This window comes from Onychomys torridus, chromosome 11 (genome assembly GCF_903995425.1).
Source record: "Onychomys torridus chromosome 11, mOncTor1.1, whole genome shotgun sequence".
NCBI classification, from domain to species: domain Eukaryota; kingdom Metazoa; phylum Chordata; class Mammalia; order Rodentia; family Cricetidae; genus Onychomys; species Onychomys torridus.
In genome coordinates this window covers 73,690,152-73,714,864 of record NC_050453.1, presented here as the reverse complement: position 1 = coordinate 73,714,864, position 24,713 = coordinate 73,690,152, and the positions used below count along the sequence as shown (strand labels likewise).

At 47.1% G+C, this 24,713-nt stretch overlaps 1 protein-coding gene across 5 annotated transcripts in view; it reads right to left on the bottom strand.

Moving 5' to 3' along the window:
• Mgat5 (alpha-1,6-mannosylglycoprotein 6-beta-N-acetylglucosaminyltransferase) overlaps positions 1-24,713 on the bottom strand; it is a 274,469-nt gene that overhangs the window by 15,764 nt on the left and 233,992 nt on the right. For all 5 annotated transcript variants that reach the window (XM_036202890.1, XM_036202893.1, XM_036202892.1 and 2 more), the window contains 3 exons: positions 11,064-11,210; positions 1,900-2,016; positions 43-117 (listed from right to left, as the gene is read on the bottom strand). In XM_036202890.1, coding sequence (XP_036058783.1) covers positions 43-117; positions 1,900-2,016; positions 11,064-11,210 — 339 coding nt within the window. The remainder of the gene's footprint in view (positions 1-42; positions 118-1,899; positions 2,017-11,063; positions 11,211-24,713) is intronic.

Sequence of the window (24,713 nt, the reverse complement as noted above, 5' to 3'; positions counted from 1 at the left end):
GTGGGATACAGCAAAGACAGACAGACCTCCGATGGGCCTTACCTGCTTTTCTATGAAAGCGTTGATCCTCTGCAGCATCCCTTCACATGTGAACTCGAAGGGCATATACGGCTCAATCTGCAGAAACAACAGGGCACTGTGTAAGGGGACATGGGACACGAGACACTTACTGATTCTCCACTGACTCACATAGACACTCGCACCTGAGCAGGAGCCTTGACAGGCATTAAAGCTACATGCCTGGGACTGGACAGACAGGGCTCAGGCTGTATTGCATCTTCTCTAGACCCTGAATGATCTACCTTCCCCAAGTCACAGACACCTGATATATAAAAGAGGAGCAAGAAGAAACCTATCTCTGTGAAGCTGTGGTGAAGGTACACGGCAGGAAACTGCTTGGATAGTGTAAGGTACATAGTAGGCCTTCAAAAAGGTGGATGTTATCACGTGCTAGCAGATAGACTGTGTGTGTGTGTGTGGGGGGGGTAAAGACTATGGCTGTGACTCACCAGCCTCTTAGGCTGGGCAGAACACATTATGTGCAGAGATTTAGCAAACATCTGCTCTGAGGAAGGCAGGGAGGAATGGCTGCTCTGTGGTAGTAGGTGAGGTACAGAGGGACTCAGAGCTTCACAAAAGCCTTGTGATTTCTAGACAGGGGCTTGCACCATCTGGGGAGGAGGATGGGAAACCCCAGAAGGTCACGGGTGAGCTGCTGAGACAGCTGAGGAAGGATGGGAAAGATGGCGCTGGGCTCCGCTACAAGCACAGATTGACACCAGTGTCTTGAGGGTCACAGGGATGGGAAGAGGAGATCACCTGTGGGAGGAAGTCACCAGCAATCCATCTATATGGAGCCCAACAGCATTGTTGGTGACAGAACAAAGAACCGTCTTTAGTTGTTCCTGCTGAGCCTACACTTACCCATCTCTTCACAGCACACATACACCAACAGGTAATAATCAAAAGGAAAGGTGTTTGAGAGGAGACGTGCAGGGTGGGCTGTGCCTCGGGGCTTCAACAGCAGTCCCGGGCAAACTGAAGTCCTATGGGATGGTAGACCTCCCATGGGGTGGCCAGTCCCGTCTATAGTGGAGGCAGACATCCCTTGCCTTCTCAGAATGGCTCAGAGGGGGCCCTGTATACAACAGGTGCTTAATCAGTGCTTACTGACTTGATCGGAAAAGTCTAGAATGGTTACTTTAGCAAGATTCTACCTAATGTTTAGGTAGAAAAAAATACCATATCCACTGTAGAAAACTACAAGGCTGGGTAGGTGGTCCAGCTGCCTGCTGTGTAAGCATGAGGACTGTATGTAGATCTGCAGCACCCGTGTGAAAACTGGGTGGGATGGGGCATGTCTGTAATCTTGGTGCTGGGGCTGGAGACAGGTGGATTCCGGGGGCTCACTGGCCAGCCTGCCAGGCCAAATCAGTGAACTTTAGGTTTAGTGAAAGACCATGTCTCAAGAAAAATAGGAATTGAAGTGCTGTAGAGAAGACACATGCATGTGAATGTATATTTAATGCCCACAGGAACATGTACAACCCCCCCCACACACCCCAAAACAATTTATAAACTTTACCCTTTGTAGAAGGTACCAGAAGCAACCCAATTTTGCAAACCTCTCCAAGAACATGATTAGATTATGTGAGTAAGTAAGATTACTCCCTTCATGCCTGGGACCCAGGAACTCAGAAGACCCATCCGCAGGGGCTGTAAGACCCAAAGCCACATCTGTCACCAGCTGTTTTGTCTCTCACAGAGCCTCCTGGTCTGAGTCCAACCTATAAGGCAAGCTCTGTTTCCTGAGAGCAAGGGACTGTAACATTCTGCAGTCCCAGGTCCCAGGTCTAAAGCAGGCAGGCAGCAAAGACAAAACAGAACAAAAGCAGCAACCTTCTGGTTTAAGATGGCTTTCACTGCATCCTCTACTTCCTCGCGGTTGTTGAGATCCACAGTCCAGACGTGTGGCCGGCCAATGAAGACTTCTGCGTACGGGTGCTGAGATGTCAGCTGGAAGAGAGAAGGCATGTTACATCTTAGTTTCACACATGCACGACTGCTCAGATAAAGCTCTGGGCTAGACAAAGCGCTCTGTCTTTGTGAGCCGCGTTGAACTCAAGCAGGAGGTAAGGCATTCTTGTTCTCTCTCGAGCAATCAAAGCCTTCTAAAGAACAGGCAGATTAAAAAACAAAAAACAAACAATAGTGATGGGCGGAACTTTTGAAGCCCACTGGAAATAAAACAATGTCATAACAAAGAGGCTCCAATAGGTGGTGCCAGGTTGAACTCGGGGCCTCGGTACAGTGAGTGGCGCTCTATCACTAAGCAGGGCCTGTAGCCTCTGTGGTGGTTGATATGGACTGTCAGCCTGACAGGAGCTAACCTCTGGGCATGTCTGTAAGAGAGTTCCTAGATTTTGTTGATTAAGGTGGGAAGAGCCACCCAAATGTGGACAGCACCATTCTACGGGCCACGGTCCTGGTCTGAATAAAAAGGAGAAAGTGAGCTGAGCACCAGCGTGCATCTCTCTGCTTCCTGACTGTGGACTCCATGTGACCAGCTGCCTCAGGCTTCCGTGGTCATGCCTTCCCCACCGGATGGAGGGCACCCCTGGAATTTGAGTCAAAGTAACTCTTCCTTCCCTAAGCTGCCTTTTATCAGTTACTGTATCACACAAATGAGAACAGTAGTTAATGCACCCTTGTAGCTATCCTGGGCTCTTAAGGGTTACTTATTCTTGCCCAAGATTACCTCCATAAACTCAGTATCTCCTCTCCGGGCTGGGACAGACAGGTAATCATAGGAAATCACAATAAAGATCAAAGCTGGAAGCCAGGCATGCCTGTGATTTCTTTACTTGGCAGATAGACAGGAACCACAAATTCCAGGCTAGCCTGGGACTACACAGTTAAACTCAGTTTCAAACCAACACACGATGTTGGGAACTCCATGGCCATGAATAATAGTGCATATAGGGGTGACAGTAGGAAAAATTATGCCATTAGAAGAACTCAGAAGTTTTCAAATGGTTTCAGAAACAATCATAGCAATACCGGAACATGAAGCTTATTGATTTTAAAATGTATGTGTGTGCTCATTTAATGTGTGTATACGCACAGGTGCAGACAGTTACCGACCAAAACCAGAAAAGGTTCGAAGATGCCCTGGAGTTGCAGTTACAGGCAGTTAGTTATGAGCTGCCTGATATGTGTCAGGAACCAAGTATGTGTTCCTAACCACTGAGCGATCTCTCCAGCCCCAGAACATACAATTTATAAAGACAATTGAGAATCAGAAAAGCAAGGAGTGGTTTCCCTCCTAACGGTTTTAAGATTCAAGTAGCCAGGGCAGATGAGATGGCTCTGTGGGTAAGGGCACTTGGGGTCAGTGTTGATGATGGCCCAGGCACAATCCCCACATGGTGGCAGGAGAGGACTGATACCCACAAGTTGTTCTCTAATCTCCACAAGTGTGTTGTGGCCCACGGAACTCCCTCCTAAAGAATCAATATGGAAAAAAAATGTGGCTAAAGGAGGCTGGGGAGTTAGTAGAGTGCCTGACGCCGCCCCCTCTCCCACCAAAGTCCTGGGTTCCATTCAAGAACTGTATAAAGACAGTTATGGTGGTGCATGCCTATAATCTCAGCACTCAGGAGGTAAAGGCAGGGGGTTCAGAAGTTGAGTCATCCTTATCGACAGTGTTTGAAGCCAGTCTGGGCAATGGGAGGCTTTGTATTTAAAAAAAAAAAAAAAAAAGAAGTAGCCAAAGAAACTGAGCACATAAAAGCACATATGTTGGCTCCTGTGAGCTCTTTAGAAGACTACCCTTGCTCTTTTCTTCCTGGGGTCTTCTTATACCTCTTTAAGGCAGTGGGTAAACAAGGAGCCTTTTACACACTTGTGGAAACATTTCAGGTGATGACTGGGGCATCAGGAAGACTTGTCACTTCCCAAGGAACCTGTATTATCTATCTATCTATCTGTCTGTCTGTCTGTCCGTCCGTCCGTCCCTCCCTCCCTCCGTCCGTCCATCCATCCATCCATCTATCAAGATTGAACATAGGGCCCCCGAATATATTAAGCATGTTCTTTACCATCTACTACATCACCAGCCCAGAGAGCTTGTCTTGCTGGGATTTAATATGGATTCATGGAATAGAATTCTTAGAGATCATCTGAATGCACATTGAATTGTCCAGGACTGTAATTACAGTGTACATCATACATAGCAAGAAATGTCTTTTTTTTTTTTTAAGACAAAAATCTTACGTATTTCTGGCTGCAGCTTCTAACTCATTAGGTAGATGAAGATGACCTTGACCTTCTGATCTTGCTACCTCCACTCTAGGCTGCTGGGATGACAAGCTTAGATAACTAGTTTATATTAAACAGTCTACTTTATATTTCTATTATGTGCTCAGTTTACACAGTGCTGGGGAAGGAGCCCTCCCACATGTTGGGCAGGCATTCCCTGTGCTTCTCCTGATTTATTTGAGACTTCATCCATGAAAAGTCACTATTTCAGGAAAATGTCACAGCAACCTCAATGTCACTCTGTGTACTATCCTCTAGTAAAACATGTCTCCATGGGTAGATATCACATTAATGACAGCTGTGTACACATGTGTGATATGTACACAGATTATACTCGGCTCCCTTTTCATACGGTCAAACATAAGAAAATAGGCTGGCAGTGTTCCGCTGACTATTTATCCCCTTTAAATACAACCATTCACTTGGAAGGTGGAACCAGACATCCCACCTTCTACTGTAATTCTTAGCACATAATACTGAATGAAATACCCATTATGTTCCTAGAAGTTATTTTTTACATATTTCTTTTTTATATACTATAAACTAAAAAAAAAAAAAAAAAAAGATCTACAAAGGCAACCTATTACTTGCAAATTTCATTTCTGGAAAGGAACTATTTTCTATTTATTCATTGTTTATTAATTTACTAACTCACTCATTTACTGCATGTGTCTGCACGGGCTGCGTATGTGCAAGTACACGCCCTTGTGCCTGTGCTGAGGCCAGGGGAAGACACTGGGGGCCTGCCTGTGCCGCTCTCCTCCTTATTCACGTGAGGCAGCGTTTCTCACTGAACCTGTGCTCACTGTTTTTTTAGCTAGGCTGACAAGCCCCAGTGATCTCTGTTCCCACTATCCCAGCAAGCTGCGAGGACAGGGGCTGGAGGCAATGCTCAGCCTGCACGTGGGTGCTCAGGATCCAAACCCGATGATCGTGCCTGCTCAGCAGGTGCTCTCGCCTACCGACCAACCTCCACAGCTGGGAAACACATCCATCCTACCACAGTTGTTCCATAAGCTGCTGGTGCTGCAGCCTTTGCTTTTGAGGCCAGCCTGGCTCTCTTATTTTCCCTTTTCCTTCAGATTCCATAAAGGCATAGACACTTAGAGAACTACAAAGCTCATTAGCGTCCGCCATCTCCTCACCACTGTCCTTGGTACCTCAGCACACCAGTGGCTGCAAGCCTTGTTAGCGGCACCAGCCTCTGGGAGAGCCTCCGGGAAATTACAAACCCCTGCAGTCAGTCCCGAGGCTGCTGCCCTTCATGGTTTCTGCGCAGGTTCCCTCTCCTGTCACTTGTTTTTCAGGCTCTGTGGGCAGTGCTGGAGACTTTGCAGGCCCACAGGGCTGTGGAAACCTTTATTTGTCAATTAAAAAAGCTCTGTATAAAATATTTTGATTCAATATCAGTCCACAAGGTCTTTGCTGGAGATAGGCAGTAGGCTAATCCCCAGCCGTCATATATTCTTTATTAAGTTTCCTATATATCACAAAGATTCTAAGGTTCTTGGGTTCTACAGAACCAGAAAAAAGCAAAGCCAAGTTCAAACCTAGACCCTTCAGCAACCAAACAGCTTTATGTGGATATGTTTGTTTGTCTGTGTTTGTGTGTATAAGTGTGTACACGTGTGTGGAGGCTAGAAGTCAATCTTGGTTATCATTCCTCAAGACCTCTGTGGACTTTTATTTTTGAGACAGGGTCTCTCACTGACTAAGAACCCATAAATCAACCAAGGCTGGTTGGCCAAAGAGACCTGGGGATCTGCTTGTCTCTGCCTCCCTAGCACTGGGATTACAAGTGCACACTACCACACCCAACCCTTTACCTGGGTTCTGAGGACCAAAAGCAAGCCCTCTTAGCCCTTTTATATCAACTGAGCTGTCTTTCCAGTTCCAATTCAATATCTTTGAGCAGAAAAAGAAAGCATCTTAGAGAACCACCCAATTCTTAAGAAAAAAATGAACAAAGCCTTAAAAATAACTCTTAAAATATATATGCATACATGTATACACACACACATATATATGAATATCTATCTGCCAGAGCTGTGTTTATGCCATGATAGACCTTTTGAGAGGGTGAGCAGACTGTCACATTATTTCTACTGTGTGGCCTAGAGAACAAGCTAATTATTCCATCTATTGCTAAAACTTCAATGGCCAGCAATATCGCCATCGACTCATCTACATAGTAGTGCAGCCCCCCTTCCCTCTTCCCCTCCCCTCTCCTCTCTTAAGGCCCCTGCTTGTTTACAAGGCTGCTCTAAGCACTTAGCAAACACACAATGCTCAGCCATTACTGCTTCATTCGTTTGCATTTGCTGAGGGTTACTTAATTTTACGAGTGAGGCGTTTTTTGATTCATTAGCCCTCTCAGAACTCTGTGTTCCTCCTTGTAATTTATTGAGGACCGTCTGATCTCAGCCACTTGAGTGTGTATCTGTCAGTAGATTTACTGAGGCATCCTCCGGACAAGCAGCATCTTGGGAAATATGAGAGGCGACTTCAGAACTGCTGTAGAACCTCCAAGGAGACTCCTTTTACAGGAGACTATTAATACATCCCCCAATGTAAAGATAAAGATCTAATTTATATTAAAGTACAATGAAGCAACTCCATTCCTTGAGGCATTCTGGGGTCTGTCTTCCCTGCTCTGAGTAACAATGCACTCTGAAAACCTGGTCTGATACAAAAATAAAAGCAAAGCTAAGCTCAAATGTAGAAATCTCAGTTTTCCCCTTTTCCTCAAGTGAAGGCCAAGAGAAATAGAAACAATTGACCTTGATCAACATTTGTGTGTGAGGGTAGTTTAACAGAGGTTGACTGGACAGAGACAGTCATCTAGCACTAAGAGACTTTGGGTTAAAAGTTTTCCATTTGCTGGGGGAAGAGAGATCATGTCTAAGGTTTTTTTTTTCTCTGTGTGCATATACATGCTTGTGTGTGTGTGTGAGCTTTCTTGCTTACTCTCCACCTTTTTGGGTTTATTTTGGAGAAAGGTTCTCTCAATGAACCTAGAGCTTGCCAATTTCCTGACCAATAAGCCTCCCCATGCTGGTAGCATATGCCGCCATGCCTGAATTTCTCTATCCATCCATCCATCCATCCATCCATCCATCCATCCATCCATCCATCCATCCATCCATCCACTCACCCACCCACCCATCCATCCATCTATTTATCTAATGTGTAAGTGCTGGCATGTACGTATGTGTACCGAGTACATGCCTGGTACCCAGAGGCTAGAGAAGGCATGGATCCCCCGGAACTGGAGTTACAGGTGTTTAGGAGCCACTAGATGTGGGTAGCAGGGACTGAACTCCAGTCCTCTGCAAGAGTAGCAAATGCTTTAACCACTCACAGCTCTCTCTAGAGCAGTGGGTTTCAACCTTCCTAATGTTGTGAACCTTTAATACAGTTCCTCACACTGTGGAGACCCCCCAACCATAAAAGTATTTCCCTGCTACTCCATAACTGTTAGTTTGGGTACTGTAATGAATCATAATGTAAATATCTGATATACAAATGCAGCCCTATGGGGGTCGAGACCCATAGGTTGCAAACGCTGCTCTGGAGGCTTTGGATTGAGACATCTGTAGACTTGTGGGCAGCTCTTTTCCAATTTACATCTTTGGTGAAGGAGATGTGGGGGCTTTTGGGAGCTGTGAGAGCAGGGAAAATGGCTTTTTGCCTCGAGATCAAGCTCACCACTCCCCCTCAAAGCTGTTAGATGTTCTCCTGCACGAGGCAAACTAACCTTGGGTCTCCTTTGTTCATCCACTCTCGAAGTTCCCTCTTCTCCTCCTTTCTCTTTAAAGCCCACCCCAATCTCTTCCTCTTAACACTGAACATTCTTCCTTTGCACGACTCGAAGGCAACTGCCCTCTTTCATCCACTCAGCCTTTATTTTGGGCTCATGTATATCAGGTTGGCCTTGAATTTGTTACACAGCTGATGATGACTCTTAGCTTCTTACTTTCCTGCCTCCACCTCCAAAGTGCAGGTATGACAGGTATGAGCCATCACACCTATTTCATGCGGTGCTGGAGATGGATCCCAGGGTGTCTGCATGCTAGGCAGGTGCTCTACCAACTAGGCCACATCCCTAACCCCACTCAGGTATCTCTATACATTATATGATGTGCAGCTGCCTTCTCATGCTCGAATATCAGATATGGAGCTACTAGAAAGTGGAAAACACAATGCTGAACTCCCCCAGTATGGCGGCTAGTACCACAGGCTGTTGTGCAGATAGGCCCAGCTTCTGTCCACTTCCTGTGGCATCTCTGCCTCCTGTGAGAACACTGGGCTTACGGGGCTGTCTGGATGAGGTCACATGTGGAGACAGAGATGGCAGGAGTCCACACTTTCTCTTGTGGCCTCATTTAAGGGCTGATAGAATCATTCCTTGCAGGTGCTTCAAGGTCTCTTTTTTCCCTCATGCCACAGAGAATGAGCGCCCTCCCCAACATCGGCACAATCACATGATTAGATAATGGCAAGTGACAGAGGGTAATGAGCACTTCCTCAGCATTGGCTGATGGGAGCGCTGTCATGTGACATCATTCCCTGGGCATGGGGTAGAATGTGTGTAGGAGTGTCCTGTGTGTGTGTGTGTGTGTGTGTGTGTGTGTGTGTGTGTGTGTGTACATGTGTATGTATGTGTGTGCATGTGGAGGCCAGAGATCCACCTCAGATTATTCCTCATGGGCCATCCCTCTGGTTCTTTCGAACAGGGTCTCCTCCTAGCCTGGGACAAGCCAGGCAAGCTAGGCTGGCTGGGCAGCAAGCCCCAGGGATCCCCATCTCCTTCCCTGCAGTTCTAGGATCCCAAGTGAGTGCTACCATGCCTAGGGGTTGTTTTTGTTTTCGTTAAACATGTGTTCTAGGGACTGAACTCAGGCCATCTGTCCTGCCTGTGTGGCTAGCATGTTATCTACTGAAGCTATTTCCGCAGCTCCAACTTTTAAAGTTTTTAACACATCAAGAGAAGCAACCAGCATATAAAGTGAGTGAAAATATTCGCAAATTGTGTCTGATAAAGGGCTAATACCCTAAATATCTAACAACCTCTACCACTCAAAAGCAAACAACCCTCTCAACAAAACCCATTTAAAAATAGGCAAAAGTATTGGGTTGTGGTGGCGCATGCCTTTAACCCCAGCAATCAGGAGAGGCAGAAGGATCTCTGTGAGTTCGATACCAGCCTAGTCTACAGAGTGAGTTCCAGGATAACCAAGGCTACACAGAGAAACCCTGTCTCTAAACACCAAAATAATAATAATAAAAAATAGAGCAACCAACCTAAATAGACATTTTATAAAGACTTCCAAAGAGCAAACAGGGAAGGGAGGGGTAGAAGAAACACACTGGATGCACTATTTGGGGGACAAGTTCAGGAAAGTGTCCCAAAGGGATAAAAAAGCAACAGAATTGAAAAATAAACATTCTAGAAACAGTTGCTGCTGTGTCACACAAGGACTTTCCACCACTGTGATTCACCAGTGAGAGGCCCTGAGGGATTCTGCTTTAATGTCCCCGTGTGTGAGCAGTCAGGAGAATCGCTAACCGCCCTGAAGTAACAAGGAAGCCAATCTCAAGGTTTCTTGCACAGACCTGTGTCTGCCCTGTCCCCTCCACCTTTGACATGGATCACCCACACTGAGCTGTAAATGACTTCTGTTTATCACCTCAAATGAATCCTAGCCATGCTCCGTGGTGACTCATCACCCAAGGGCAGGTTTCAAGAGCATGTGCAAAGGCAGATGGAAGGAAGTTCCTGTGAGAGGCTTGAGCAGTGAGGGGATGGCTGGACAGCCTGGTGCTTGCTGAGGGTGGGCTAAAAACGCAGGGGCATCCCTCCCATCAACTCTGATGTCTTGTCTCTAGAGACTGATGTTCTGTGTGTGTGTGTGTGTGTGTGTGTGTGTGTGTGTGTAAATGCATGTGCGCACCTACAGAGAGAGGTCAAAGGTGAACCTATGGGTGTTGTTCAGGCACTGTCTACCTTGTTTTCTTGAGACATAGTCTCTCATCAGCTTGGAACTCACCAAGGAAACTAGGCTGGCTGGCCAGTGAAGCCCAGGGATCCACTCGTCTCTGCCTCCTCAGTTCCGGGATTTTAAGAGTATGCTACAACGCCTAGCTTTTTACAGAGCTCTGGGATTTAACATGTAGGGCAAGCACTTTATTGACTAATCCATCTCTCTACCTCTGAGGCTGACGTTCTCTGAACAGTCACCGGCCACCATTTCTTCTTCATCTCCACCACGTGCAATGTAGAGGCAGGCAAGTGTCCCCAGTGACCTCCTCATTCCAGCTGTGGGCTGTGAGGAGACTAGAGCACCCACTGCGGTCATTCAAAATAGAGTTGGGATAGGGGCCGGAGAGCTGGCTCGGAGGACAGGAGCTGGCTGTGCGGACATGCGGACCTGAGTACAAAGCCTCAGCACACATCGAAGAAGCAGGGTGGGCATGGCAGCCTGCTTTCAATCATAGAGCCTAAGAGGTGGAGGCAGGGGATCCCAGGGCAAGCTAGGGTAGTCATATCAGTGAAAGTCTGCCTTAGTGAATAAAGTGAAGGGCAGGGGGGAGGAAGACCCCACACTTCACCCTCTGGCTGCTATAAACATGCCTACACACATGCCTATAACTGCATGTGCACACGCACACACATGTGCCACCCTCCCATACACAGACAGACACAAAGCCCTAAAAGAAAATGGAAATCTTTCGATACTCACCTCTCTCAGGGTCGGCTTGCCAATGAAGAAGTCTGTGTTTTTGCTGCTTTTGGGAGGGTTGAACTTGGGGTTCAGGAAAGCACATCCATTTGCGATGGCCTCCAGTGGAGCTGGACCCTCATAGGGGAATCCCAGCCCAACAAACAGCTGTAAGACAGGAAAACACACTACATGAGCATATCAGTCATGGCTGCCTCTGAGCTCCTGTGGTCTGCTTCTGTGGATGCCTGTGACATACCACAAGGCCTCAGATCTCAAGGTTGGGACAAAGCCAAGGGCTTATACCAGGATCTGCAGAACAGACTGTGCAAGGCCCTGAGAAGGGCCTTGCCATGTTCCCATCTCCTTTTCTGATATGAACGTAAAGAAGTGTTGGGGGCTGTCGGGCAGTGGGGGTGGGGTACGGAACAAAAGCCAACAATAAACCCAGGACCCAACAACTCTGTCACTCATCAGGGGACATAACTGCAAAACCACTTGCTTAACTAAACAGAAGGTTTCTTCACTCAAGCAGGAAACAAGGGGCCCTTTCAGGGACTCTGGGGACCAGGGGCAGAAAGGTCACTTAGTGGTTTGATTACAGTTCAAATGGAACTGCTTTTGAACTTGGGAGGTCAGTAAACACAGGTTTGAGGATGGAGTTTTCACTGGGGACACCACCAGCTGCAGGTTTTGTTTTGTTTCCCTCTGTGGAAGTAGAAGTTGCAAGGTCTGCAATTCCCAACTTTCCTCACCCGCGTGTAGAATTCGACTTTCCCTAGACAGACAGTAGAGGGCAGCAGAGACAAGCTAAAGGTCCTTCACCCACAGCAGGGAGCTGCTAGGACAAAGGGATGTGACACCATGGGTCAGTGGGCCCCCAAACACAGCAACAGTCTCTGTGTATACCAGGTATGGGGACACAGTGCTGCATGTGGCTGTTGCTAGGCTGGTTCTAATCCTGATTCTCTCTGCCCACATGCAGAAGCCAAGTCCAAAACGGCTCGAGGCACACATTCAGTGACAAGGAGACTCAGGGGTCAGGTGGGGTTGATGCGTGCCTGGTTGGAGTGAGGTAGGGTGGAGGATGCTGGGGTTCCTTGTACATTCGTGTTCAGAAATACCCGGGCCATTTCCCCCAGGAAATGTAGCTATCCAGGCAGAAAGAAGATATTCCAAAGGTAAAGAGACATTGGAGTCCTCCCTTTGTCGGCCTGACACCGAGACAATGAGCCCCACTGAACTGGAATTTCCCCTTATCTGACCAGGAATGAAGGGAAAGGAAAGGTCGGAGCCTGGTGTCAGCCACGGGGGGGACTTGTCATCCAGGAGGAGACTTCACACAGTCTGACAACTTGTCAGACAGCCTTGCAGGGCTGACTGGAGCTGAGACAGGGGTGGGTCAGTGATGGCCTGAGTCACACTTTGACCAGGACTGCATATGATGACTATCTCTTGTGTTCTGTTTAAACCTAAGATCTGTGTCAGGACCCCAAAGATGATGTGGGAGTCACCAGACCTGTACTTGTTCTCTCCCCAATGTGGCCACAGTTGAGTAACTCTCCTTTCGGTATCTCTGGTCCCTCTAATTGACCCACCGGGGAAAGATGCTGGACTTACCTGGCATGTCAGGGCTGCCAGGATCCAGATCTGACTCTAACAACCCACTAACAGCTGGGAATACAGCATAGCATCAGGCATCGCCTCTCGAAAAGGGAAGGGAAGAAAATGCTGGCAGGGACAGGCAGGATCTTGGCAGGTTTAACCAGAGCTGTTGGAGCCCACAGCATTTCTTGACCTCTGAAAATGAGGGCCTGCCAAGGAGTGCTGATGCCCTCCTCAACTCTGCATTGTCAAAAACAACTTGGGAAGACAAGGGAGCGGCGAACGCTTATCCATTCAAACAGAGAATCTTGCGGGGGCGGAGGGGGGATTATCTCCTTTAGATCAACCAATCTGAACCTACTATTAAAGAATTAGAGGCTATTGCTTGATGAACTTGAATGCGACCTAAGCTTAATCATATCTGAATAATTATTTGCACCAACAGTTATGCACTACCGGCACCAGAATATCTCAGCACACATAAAGACGTGGGGGCCGGGCAGATGGCTCAGTGGGTACATAAGTGAGTGATGTGCAAGCATCAGAACCTGAACTCAGAGCCCACACAATGCTGGATGCAGCAGCACACACCTGTAATCCCAGGCTCCTACAGGGAGACTGGAGACAGAGAACGGAGAATCCTGAGGATCCTGAAGGCCAGCTAGTTGGGATGACGAGATGGCGAACAGGGATTCTATCTCAAACAAGGTTGAAGGTGAAAATGGACAGCTGATGTTTCTGTCTGACTTCTACTTGCTGCCTGTGACGTCCAAGTACCTGCACTCAATGATGCGCGCATGCGCATACACACACCATATACATACACAGATGAAATAATTCAATACTTTGGGCTAATTCTCCCAAGCTTCACTCACTTTCTTCCAAGGACACTTACATCACAAGTGAACACCACACCATTTCTCTCCCTCTCTCCCTCCCTCTCTCCCTCTCTCTCTCTCAAGACAGGGTTTCTCTGTGTAGCCCTGGGTGTTCTAGAACCCACTCTGTAGACCAGGCTGGCCTCCAACTCATAGAGATCTGCCTGCCTCTGCCTCCCAAGCTCTGGGATTACAGGTGTGCACCACCACTGCCCGGTTATCACACCATTTCTTGGTAATGAGTTTTCTTGTCACACTAATTAAGATGTCAGGAAATGATGCATGACTTTGAAACACTGTAATAACAGTTTCCTGTCGGCTGTCAGTAAGCATTTTTTCTCTTGGTTCCTGTGTACTCGTTAGCTGTGACAGCACAATGATGCACATGTATGAAGGTCATATGGCACATCTAAGAGCTGAATGACAATAATCCAGAGAAAACCCACCATCTCCAACCAAAGGCTTCTGCCTACTTACAGTCTTGCCACAGACCTCATCCATGCCAACTTGCTTTTTCTATTGACCCACCCACCCTCTCTCCCTCCCTCCCACCCTCCCTCCCTCCCACCCTCCCTCCCTCCTTCCCTACCCCCCAGCTTTTATCTCCCTCTCCTTCTCCTTCTTCTGAGGAGTTCATATTATTTCCACTCCACCCCTATAGAATTCTAAACACAAGCAGCATGTGAGGACCGGGAGAGGGCCCGGTGGGTAACACCACTTGCCCTGTGGCTGCAACCCCAGCACTGTGTGAGACAGAGGGAGATTCAGAGGCTCGCTGACCCCCAGCCTAGCTCCAGGTTCAGTTAGAGACCCTGTCTCAAGGGAATACGGCCAAGTGTGACAGCGCAGGGCACCTGTTGCCTTCCTCCAGCCTCGGCACACACTCACACGGGTGTGCACACCTGTATACATATGTGTGCACATACATACACATATAAACGTTGGGTAAAAGAAAACATTCAGTGCTAAGGTCTAATTCTTCCAGGGAAAACTGGCCACACCGTATGGGTTTCAGTCTTTTGTCCAGACGGCCAGAGTCTAACAAGGACCCTCTAGATGGCGGGCGTCTCCATGGCCACCCACCAGTGAGTGTTTCTAAACAGGAAGGTCCCACTCTCCAAATTAAAATGACAAGGAAGATCAGATAAAGGAGCGTGTGTTTTATTCCTGGCAAGGACTGGGACACCCTGACACAGTCACTGAGGTATTTTTCCCTGTTTTGAAAGGAAAAAGAATTTTTTTTAACTCCTAAGTGAGTTAACAAAGATTCTGTTAACTACTCCCAGGCTTGATCAGCTTCATTTTCTTGTGTATGTATGTATGTATGTATGTATGTATGTATGTATGTATGTATGTATGTGTGTAGTATGTATGGTTATGTGCACATGTGTGTATGCAGGCCAGAGATCGACTTTGGATGTCTTCCTCAGCTGCTTTCCACACTGTTTCCTCTCTTCTTTGGCTAGGCTGTTTGGCCAGTGAGCCTCAGGGATCCAGTGGCCTCCACTTCTCCAGTGCCAGGGTTATAAGTGAATACCACTACAATCGGTGTTCTAGATGTGGATTGTGGGGGTCAAACTCAGGTCCTCATGCTTGGGTGGCAGACACTTTACCCACAGTCACCTCAGCCTCAGTCACTTTATTTTAATTAATTACTTCATTATGTAGTGGTGGCTAAACCCAGAGAGTCATATATACTGAGAAGTGATATATGACAGAGCTACACCCAGACCCCAGTTCTGGTCACTTTTAATGGGAGAACACCAAGAATAATGAAATATTGGACCTATAGAAACCTAGGATGTACTTCTCTGATCATTATTAATTAGCCAGTGTGGGAGGTTCAGGAAGGAGTTTCAGCAATGAATTAACCTCAGCTTTCCAAAGAAATCGATTACTGGTCAACACAGATTGTACCGTCAGGAAGACCAGGATTCAAGTTCCGATGCTAACATGGCCTCTCTTGGTAACCATGGCAATCGCCCTTGTGTATGGATTCTCGAGGCTCATTTAGAGTCCATTCTCACTGGTTCTGAGAGCTTACCTAAGATAATACAAGTAGTCTGTCTCCTTAGGAGCACAATGGGGTCAACACTGATGTTTTTTATCGTGGAGCTGCTGTGAGGATTGAAGGGGATATTTTGTAGAAACATTTAATATTCTCAGGCTTGGTGCCTAGGAATTATGTGAAAAATAGTTTCCCAAGTTCAAGTCCAGTTGTAATTCTACACAGCTGAGCATTATGTATGCCCTTCTACCACACAGTCGGCGTGAAGTACCTGGAGGCTGTGTTTGTGGGTTATGACAACTTCAGCCCTTTCATGTGTTTCTATGAGTTCTCACGGTCCCCCCTCCCTTCCTTTCCTTCTGATCACAGAGATCCTCCTGCCTCTGCCTCTTAAGCGCTGGGATTAAAAGTGTGTGCCACTGTGCTCAACACGTTCTCACTCTTTCATACACTACTAGCTAGACTACCAGAAGAGAGAGATCGTACATTGGGCAGCGCCTTCCAGATAGAAAGGCCAGGTCTGCAAACTGTATGCTATGGCTGGACCTCCCCTGTCTGTTCTTATTACAGTAGTGGGGTAGCAATCCAGTTCTAGGAACAGGTGTTCCCTTTGTATCTTTAAAGAAGCCGCCATACAATGGCTGGTGTGATGGTCAGTTTTAACTGTCACTTTGACACAACCTAGAACTCCCCGGGAGGGAGTCTCATGAGGGATTGTCTGGATCAGACTGGCTTGGGGGAGGGGAGTTATCTTGATTGCTTTAATTGATGTGGGAAGCCCAAGCCTAGAAGCCAGGTGCCACCATTTCCTGGGTTTGGACCTGGAGTGTGTAAGAACGGAGAAAGCTAGCTGAGCACCAGGTGTGTACGGAAGCCTTTCTGTGCTCTTGGATGGTGTACTCCTTACTTTTCTGTGGCTGTGATAGAACATGCAGACAGAAAGTAGGTTAAGGAAGAAAAGGTTTATTTGCCTTATAGTTCCAGCAAGGGGCACAGTCTATCAGGACAGGGAAGCCATAATGGCAGGAATGTGAAGGATGGCCTGGCACCTAGGAAGCAGACTGACCCATTCATTTTCATCTTTGTACAGGAAATAGACAGCAGACAGCAGACACACAAAGACACACAAAGACACACAAAGACACACACACACACACACACACACACACACGCGCGCGCGCGCGCGCGAGAGAGAGAGAGAGAGAGAGAGAGAGAGAGAGAGAGAGAGAGAGAGAGAGAGAGAGAAGAGGTGGAGAAAGGGAACCAGGAAGTGAGGCCAGTGACGTACTTCCTCCAGTGAGGTTCCACATCCTAAGGTTCTACCACTTCCCAGTAGCACCGAGAATCAGGTCTGGGAGTTTATGGGGATATTTTGCATTTAAAGCTCAGCGGATACAATGTGACCGGCTGCTTCCAGTTCCTTGACATCTCTGCAGTCATGGACTGCAGCCTGGAACTGTAGCCGAAGAAGCCCTTTCTCCTTTGGAACTAGATCTTCAGGAAATGGAGAAAACAACTTCTTTATCCTGATAGTTTCACTTAGCTTGAAGGGTCCCTTTTCTGATGCTGAAGGACATAAAGAGTGGCCTTCCTCCTCTGGTTGGCTCTGCACTTTCTTGGTTCACAAAGCCTCTGATCTGGGCTGCTTTGGGGTGTCTAGGGAACAGTGATGATGGCCAAGAGACATAGGACTTAAACTGTTTCAGCATTACCAATGGGCCACCAAAGCAGCGCTTTCTAGAGGCTGGGTTCCTGGAGCAGACTCTTGACTTCTCCCAGCAACCTCAGTGCCTGCTCAGAGATGAAACAAGCCAGACCACAAACACCAGCACCAAACTCAAAAGTTCCTCCATTTTGTCATTTGAAAGCCAATACCCAATCAAATGTACTGCAATGTATATGTTAATTCATTGACCTAGAGATGGGAAGTGACCAGTTCTTAGATAACCTCGACCAATTGACCTATGTTCTAGCTCAGGAGCAATTTGGATTTCTGACTTTCAGATTTGGTGTGGTCAACTTGTATGTGAAAGCCAGATACTGGGAAGAGGCCTGTGAGGACATGTAAGCTCCTCTGAATGCTGAGTTGCTTGGATCTGGTTCTGGAACTGATTGAACCTTATCGCCTAGTGCCGGTTAGCTCTGTCACTTTGACACAACCCAGAATCACCTGGGAACACAGTCTCAATGAGGGACTTTCTAGAGTAGATTGGCCTGTGAGAGAGTATCTTGACTAGGTTAACAGATTTCATGAATGACCCACTATGGGTGGCATCATTCCCTGAGCAGGGCATTGAGAACTGTGTGTAAAGAAAGAGAGCCTAGCACAAGCAAGCATTCATTACTTCCTTTTTCTCTGTTCTTGACCCATGGATGTAGCTACCTCCAGTCCCCACTGCCTTGGTTTACCCAAAAGGGTGGGCCATAACCTAAAATGGTGAGCCTTCTTTCCCTGAGGTGCCTTCTGCAGGGTATTCTATCACAGCAAAAAGGAACACAGCTAAGGCACTTGTTTAGGTAGAAAGCCTGAGGCCAGCCTGGGCCACACGAGAGCCCGCTTACGAACAAATCTTTTTGTTAAGATGTTTAGGAAGTGCCAGGTTGATGTCTGAAGTGGGTTAGTCTGTGGGCATGCCTATGGAAGACCGCCTTAATAAGTTCATTGATATGGAAAGACCCAGCCCACTGTGAGCGGCACCATGCCCTAGGCAGGGGCCCTGACATGTGTAAGAGTGGAGAGATTGAGCTGAGCACAAGTAAGCCGACATCTGAACATGATTGCATCTGTTTCTGTCTGGTCTTGACTTGGAGGTCTGCTATGACTAGCTGCTTCACACAGGCATGGCTGTAATTTCCCCGCAAGGATGGAACATAACCTGGACTGGTAGACTGAAATAAATCTGTTTTGTCACCACCACAGAAATGAAACCTGGGAAAACCCAAAGTTTGTTGGGTTTGGGGGCATTTTAGCTTTGTGTTTGGGACTGTAGTTAGGCACAGAGGCGAGACTGCTGGGTGAAATACACACCCTGCATTTGTCACACTTGTTTGGGCATCTAGAGATGACTTGGTGAAGAACTGGGATCGTTATGGGTGACCCAAGTCACAGAGGGAAGAATGGTGGGGGTGCTTGGAATAGGAGGGCATGAACAGCAGCTTCCCCTGCTAGGCTACAGTTAGAATTTGTCCTTGACTACAGAAAGGCAAGTGCTGAGTACAGCCAGAGAGTAGAGCCCTAGTCACCCTTCCCCTGGAGAGAAGGTGGGACGTGAACCCTCTATTCACTGTGGCCCATTGATAAGAACCACCCAAGAGAAGATGGGAAAGTAGTGAAGTTCAACCTAGGAAGGGAGGCTTGTGATGTTCAGTCAGCGGAGCGTTTGCCCCACGTGCGCAGGGCCCTAGGCTTGATCCCCAGCACCACATAAACCGGCTGTGGGTGCACACACCAGGAATCACCACATTCAGGAGGTGGAGGCAGCAGGGTCAGAAGTTCAAGCTCATCCTTATCTACAAGTTTGAGGTCAGCCTAGGCTGCCTTAGATCCTGCCTCAACAAACAGACAGAGAGACAAACAAAAAGAAACCAGGAATTAAACCAAATGTAAAATATGCCATCCTAGTGAGTCATAACTGGTTCCACCTCTTCTTCTAGAGTCTGCTAGACTAAATGACCTGTCTGTGGTCTTCAGATAAATAATGTGTTTATCAAAATTCAGATAATAATTTGTTCATCAAAGTATATAGCCCTGTTAGAAGAGGCTTCTAGAGTATAGCAACCCCCCCAGCATTTGACTAGAGTATAGTGACCCCCAAGCACTTGACTAGAGTATAGTGACCCCCCAGCACTTGACTAGAGTATAGTGACCCCCCAGCACTTGACTAGAGTGTAGCGACCCCCCAGCACTTGACTAGAGTATAGTGACCCCCCAGCACTTGACTAGAGTATAGTGACCCCCCAGCACTTGACTAGAGTATAGTGACCCCCCAGCACTTGAAGCCCCAATTTTCATGTTATGCCAACACACATCTGTCTTCTGAGGCTCCACAGGGCATGCTTAGACAAAGCTCCACCGAGTAAGGGTGCTGTGGGCTAGATGCAGAGTTTCTAAGACAGCATACAGGCAGGAGATGTAGCTTAGTGGCAGCATGCTTGCCCTAGCATGTACGAGGCACCAAGTTCAACCTCCACCACCCAAGGAGCCCCAAACAAAGCAATGCCAAACCCAAAGATGGCTCATTAACAAAAATAATGGGCCCCAAAGAGACCGAACACCAGCCATTTCTGTGTATCTCTGGAGTCGTGGGGGAGAGGAGCCCAGGCTTGCTTCCCTCTTTAGCTGAGTCTGAGGAGAATCTATTCATTTTACAGACATTTCTCATTGGCAGCTTCTCCACTTCCAACATGGATGGGAAAAGAATTGCTTTAAAATTGCTCAGAGGCACAGAAGGAGTTAGAAGTGGGAAAAGATGCTGGGCGGTGGTGGCGCACGCCTTTAATCCCAGCACTCGGGAGGCAGAGCCAGGCAGATCTCTGTGAGTTCCAGGAAAGGCGCAAAGCTACACAGAGAAACCCTGTCTCAAAAAACAAAAACAAAAACAAAAAGTTGGAAAGATATAAACGCAAAGCGAGACTAGTCTGTGTCAATTTTCCAAACTCCAGATTCATTCAGCTCAGATGTTAACTGCTGGGATCGAAGTGGGGTCTTGGCCATACACTATCATGTGTTTCTCATATCTGCCAACAATCTGAGTCATAATTCCACAAGAGGTGCTTTAATAAATTCTCGGAGATTTATTTGTATTTTAAATTATGTTTAGCTATGTGTATGTGTGTGTGTTTACACATGAGTGCAGGTACCCGTGGAGGCCAGAGGTATCAGATCCTCTGGAGCTGAAGTTACAGGTAGGTGGGAGCAGCCCAGTGTGGGTGCTGAGAACAGAACTTGGGGCCTCTGGCAAGGTTGCCTGTGCTTATAACTGGGGAGCCATCTCTCCAGCCCTAATGTATTCTTATCATAGAAACAAGTGCTGCATAATTCCACTAGGGTATCATCATAAGGTATTAATTTTAAATTAATTACTTTAAAAGTTTCTGTGTATGTGTGCCTGTTTATCTCTGTAGTACTTACTGAGGCCATAAGAGGGTGTTTGATCCTCTGAAGGGGAGTTAGAGGTGGTTGTGCCTGATGTAGGTGCTGAGAACTGAGCCCTGGTCCTCTATAAGAGCAGGATGTGGCTGGGTGGTGGTGGCACACGCTTTAATCACAGCACCCAGAAGGCAGAGGCAGGTGGATCTCTGCAAGATCCAGGACTGTCAGGGCTTCACAGAGAAACCCTGTCTCTAAAAACCAAACAAACCAAGATAAAAACAAAACAGAAAAGAGCAGTATGTGCTCTTAACCACTGAGTCATCTCTCCAGTCCCACTACCTGCTTTTCAAAAAGAAGATCTATATAAAATATGTATGCTCTGAAACCAAGCTGCTGCACTCTTGGCTGTTTGGCCTCTTCCAACGTTAGAGCCGGGTCTTGGAAGCTTTTTTTCTCCTGTCTTTCCCAGACAGGAAGGACCTCAATATTGGCCTATTTCTCATTCTCTGACAAGGTGAATGGAGGGTAGGCAAATAAGGGTCCTTTTAAAGTCTGCAAGGCTGAGGGAGCTGTTCCTGAGGTCGGGGTAATAGGAGTGTGCGAGACGGTAATGACACACTGAAAACAAGCTCTGCCACGGTGTTATTTGAAAGGAACTCGAACTTCCAGAAGGATCTCACCCAAGAAAAGTAAAATGAGGCAAATGGAAGAAAATAGCATCACTGCTGTGAAAGGGCCCGGGCATCCTGACGACTCGAAAATGTCACATTAAGGAAGAGATGAGTGAAACTGGGTGCGTCTCACAGAGCCACAGCAGCCATCGGATGATAGGCGACCTTTAAGAAATTAAAGTCCTTATGAGAAACCTGCTGCTTGGCCAAAGAGCTAAAAAATTTATCAAAATATTTTATCTCTGGAATCACATGCAAAAAATGACTTGGAAGCAAAAGAAAGAATCAAGTGTGTTTATAGATGGAGAAACGGACAAAATTCAGATAGTTACCCTTCTAACTGGTGAACGGCCAGGAACTTTCATTTACAAGATGACTTTCACTATTGTGTGTGTGTGATGCGTGTGAAATGTGTGCGCGAGCATGCATGTCACGGCATGTAAGTGGGGGTCAGAAGACAGGTCTGGGCGTTCTCTTCTTTTTCTTTCCACTGTAGTGGTATTTGCTCCATCCATGACCTTGGGCTATAAGGCCCAAAGGAGGCAGTGCTTCCTGCCATTGATTGGGCCCTCTGATAAGGGGTTGGAGAAAGGTCACATGCCCCTTCTCTCTGTTCCTACCTGCGAGGTGATTTGCTCCTGGTCAGATCAGATGATGACTTCTGCTGTCTACTCCGTTCTGTAATCGTGAGTGTATTTCCTCAATTCATATCTTAATAAATTCTGTTACCCATTTAATAGACTCATGTGAATTGATGGTAATATTCCACCTTTTTGTGGGTTCTGGAAATCAAACTCAGGTCCTCAAGTGTGAGCAGCAAGTGCTTTACCTGGTGAGCCATATTGCTAGCTCCCATCCACCCCATCTTTTAAAAATCTTTGTGTGGCCCAGTGTGGTGGCTCATGCCTTTAACCTCCACACTCAAGAGGCAGAGACAGGTGGATCACTGTGAATTCAAGGCCAACCTAGTTTACATAGTGAATTCCAGGACAGCAAGGGCTATGTAGAGAGATTCTGTTTCAAAACAAAGAAACAAAATAAAAACTTTGGTGTGTGTGCAAGTATGCAAGTACAGAGGTCAGAGGTCAGAGGGCAGTCTCAGGTATCACTCCCACACCCCTTCCATGTTGCTTGAGACAGAATCACTTGTGGCTCATTGCTGCACACCAGGCTGGCTGACCTGTTAGTGTCTGGGGTTCCTGTTCCTGCCTCCCATTTTGCCCCAGAAGCACTGGAATTACAGATGTGTGCTCCCACATTGGCCTTAGGGGGGTCTTGGGGATCCAAACTTGGGTCTTCATGTTTTTGAGTTACTTTATCCTATGAGCTATCTCCCTACCCTTTCACCAAGAGTTCCTAAGTGTGGCTGTTTATGAAGATGGTATGCCAAAGGCCCAGGAGAGCTTCAATTCCCAATTAGTAAGCATCAGGAGTCAGAGGCTCCTTCATGACTTGACCTCAGTTTACTGTGGGAAGCCAGGATACCTGGAACCTACAGTGGTGTCTATTCTCTTTACCCCAAAGCCAGGTGCACCTTCCAAAACTGAAGTCTTGGGCTGGGGAAATGGGCTTGTTAGTAAAGTGCCCAAGATCCAACCCGAATTCAATCCTCAGAGCCCACACAAAATATGTGGGGCACAGTAGTGCATGCTTGTATCCCTAACACTGGGGAGGAAGAGACAGGCAGAACCCTCATGTTCGCTGTCCAGCTAGTCTGGCCTGCCTATCTACCAAACTCAAGGGCAATGAGAAACCCCTTCTTAAAAAAAACCAAACACATGTAAAACAAAGATGACTAGACTGCTACACAACTCTAGGGAGGCTACCTAGAAAATGGGACCCTAGGAAAGACACAGGGATCACCCAATGACAGAGAAATGGATGAAATCTACATAAACAACCTGAACGACAGTGGGAGTAATGAAGGACAAGGTTTGAGGAAAGGAGAGCTTAGGGGAGCAGGAGATCCCAGCTGGATCAAGAACAGAAAGGGAGAACAAGGAATAACAGACCATGATAAATGAAGGCCACATGAGAACAGGAATAGGCAGAGTGCTGGAGAGGTTCCCTGAAATCCACAAGATACATCCTCTGTAGACTGCTGGCAATGGTCGAGAGAAAGCCTGATCTGACCTAGTCTGGTGATCAGATGGCCAAACACCCTAACAGTCGAGCTGGAACTCTCATCCAATAACTGATGGAAGTGGATGCAGAGATCCTCAGCCAGGCCCCAGGTGGAGCTCCAGGTATCCAATTGTTGAGAAAGAGGAGGGACTGTAAGAGAGTGAATTGTTGAGCCCAAGATTGGAAAAAGCACAGGGACAAATAGCCAAATGAAAGAAAGCACATGAATTATGAACCAAAGGCTGTGGAGCCTCCAGCTGGATCAGGCCCGCTGGATAAGTGAGACAACTGAATAGCTTGAACTGCTTGGGAGGCACCCAGGCTGTGGGACCAGGATCTGTCCTTAGTGCATGAGCTGGCTGTTTGAAACCTTGGGCTTACACGGGGACACTTTGCTCAGTCTGGAAAGAGGTGACAGGACCTGCCTGTACTGAATCCACCAGGTTTAAATGAATCCCCAGGGGAGTCTTGGCCCTGGAGGACATGGGAATGGAGGGGAGGGGATGGGGGGAAGGTGGGGGTGGGGGCGGGAAGGGGAGGACAGGGGAACCCATGGCTGATGTGTAAAATTAAAACACAAATATAATAATAATAATAATAATAATAATAATAATAATATAAAAATTAAAAAAACAAACACAAACAAACAATCACAAACAACAAAAAACCCAAAGGTGTGGTCTGGAGAGAGAGCTCAGCAGTCGAAAAGTCCCTCTTGCTGGGACTGGGTCAAATCCTAGTACTCACATTGTGACTCATGTGACTCATCTGACCTCAGGGTCCTACATGCACATGGTGCACATACATGTACTCAGGCACACATACATACATGTGAAATAAATATATAAAAAATTCCTATAAGGTGGAAAGTACCTGAGGAATGATATCTAATATTGACCTCTGGCTTCTACATGGATGCACATACATGTGCACACACATACATACACTCATAGATATACATGTACTCATGTACACATACACAAATAAATAAATAATCCTCATTGGGTGGTCTGACCACCTATACCACAGGGTCTGAACCCTGCCCCAAACTGTGACCAAGCAGACCTCATTTCCTTATCAAACGTCATATTCTAATATCAAATACAGGTAGACTGGATTTAATTCTCTCCTAAATACGTCCTCTGAATCTGGTTCCTTATGACCCAAATGCCAGATGGTTTTACACCCCCGTCATAAGCCCATAGAGCACTTCCTGAGTTAGTAGGTCGTCATCGTCCTCATCTGAGGAAGGGATGTGGGGAGAGCAGCTCCGGAACCCTGTTCCTTGAGCAG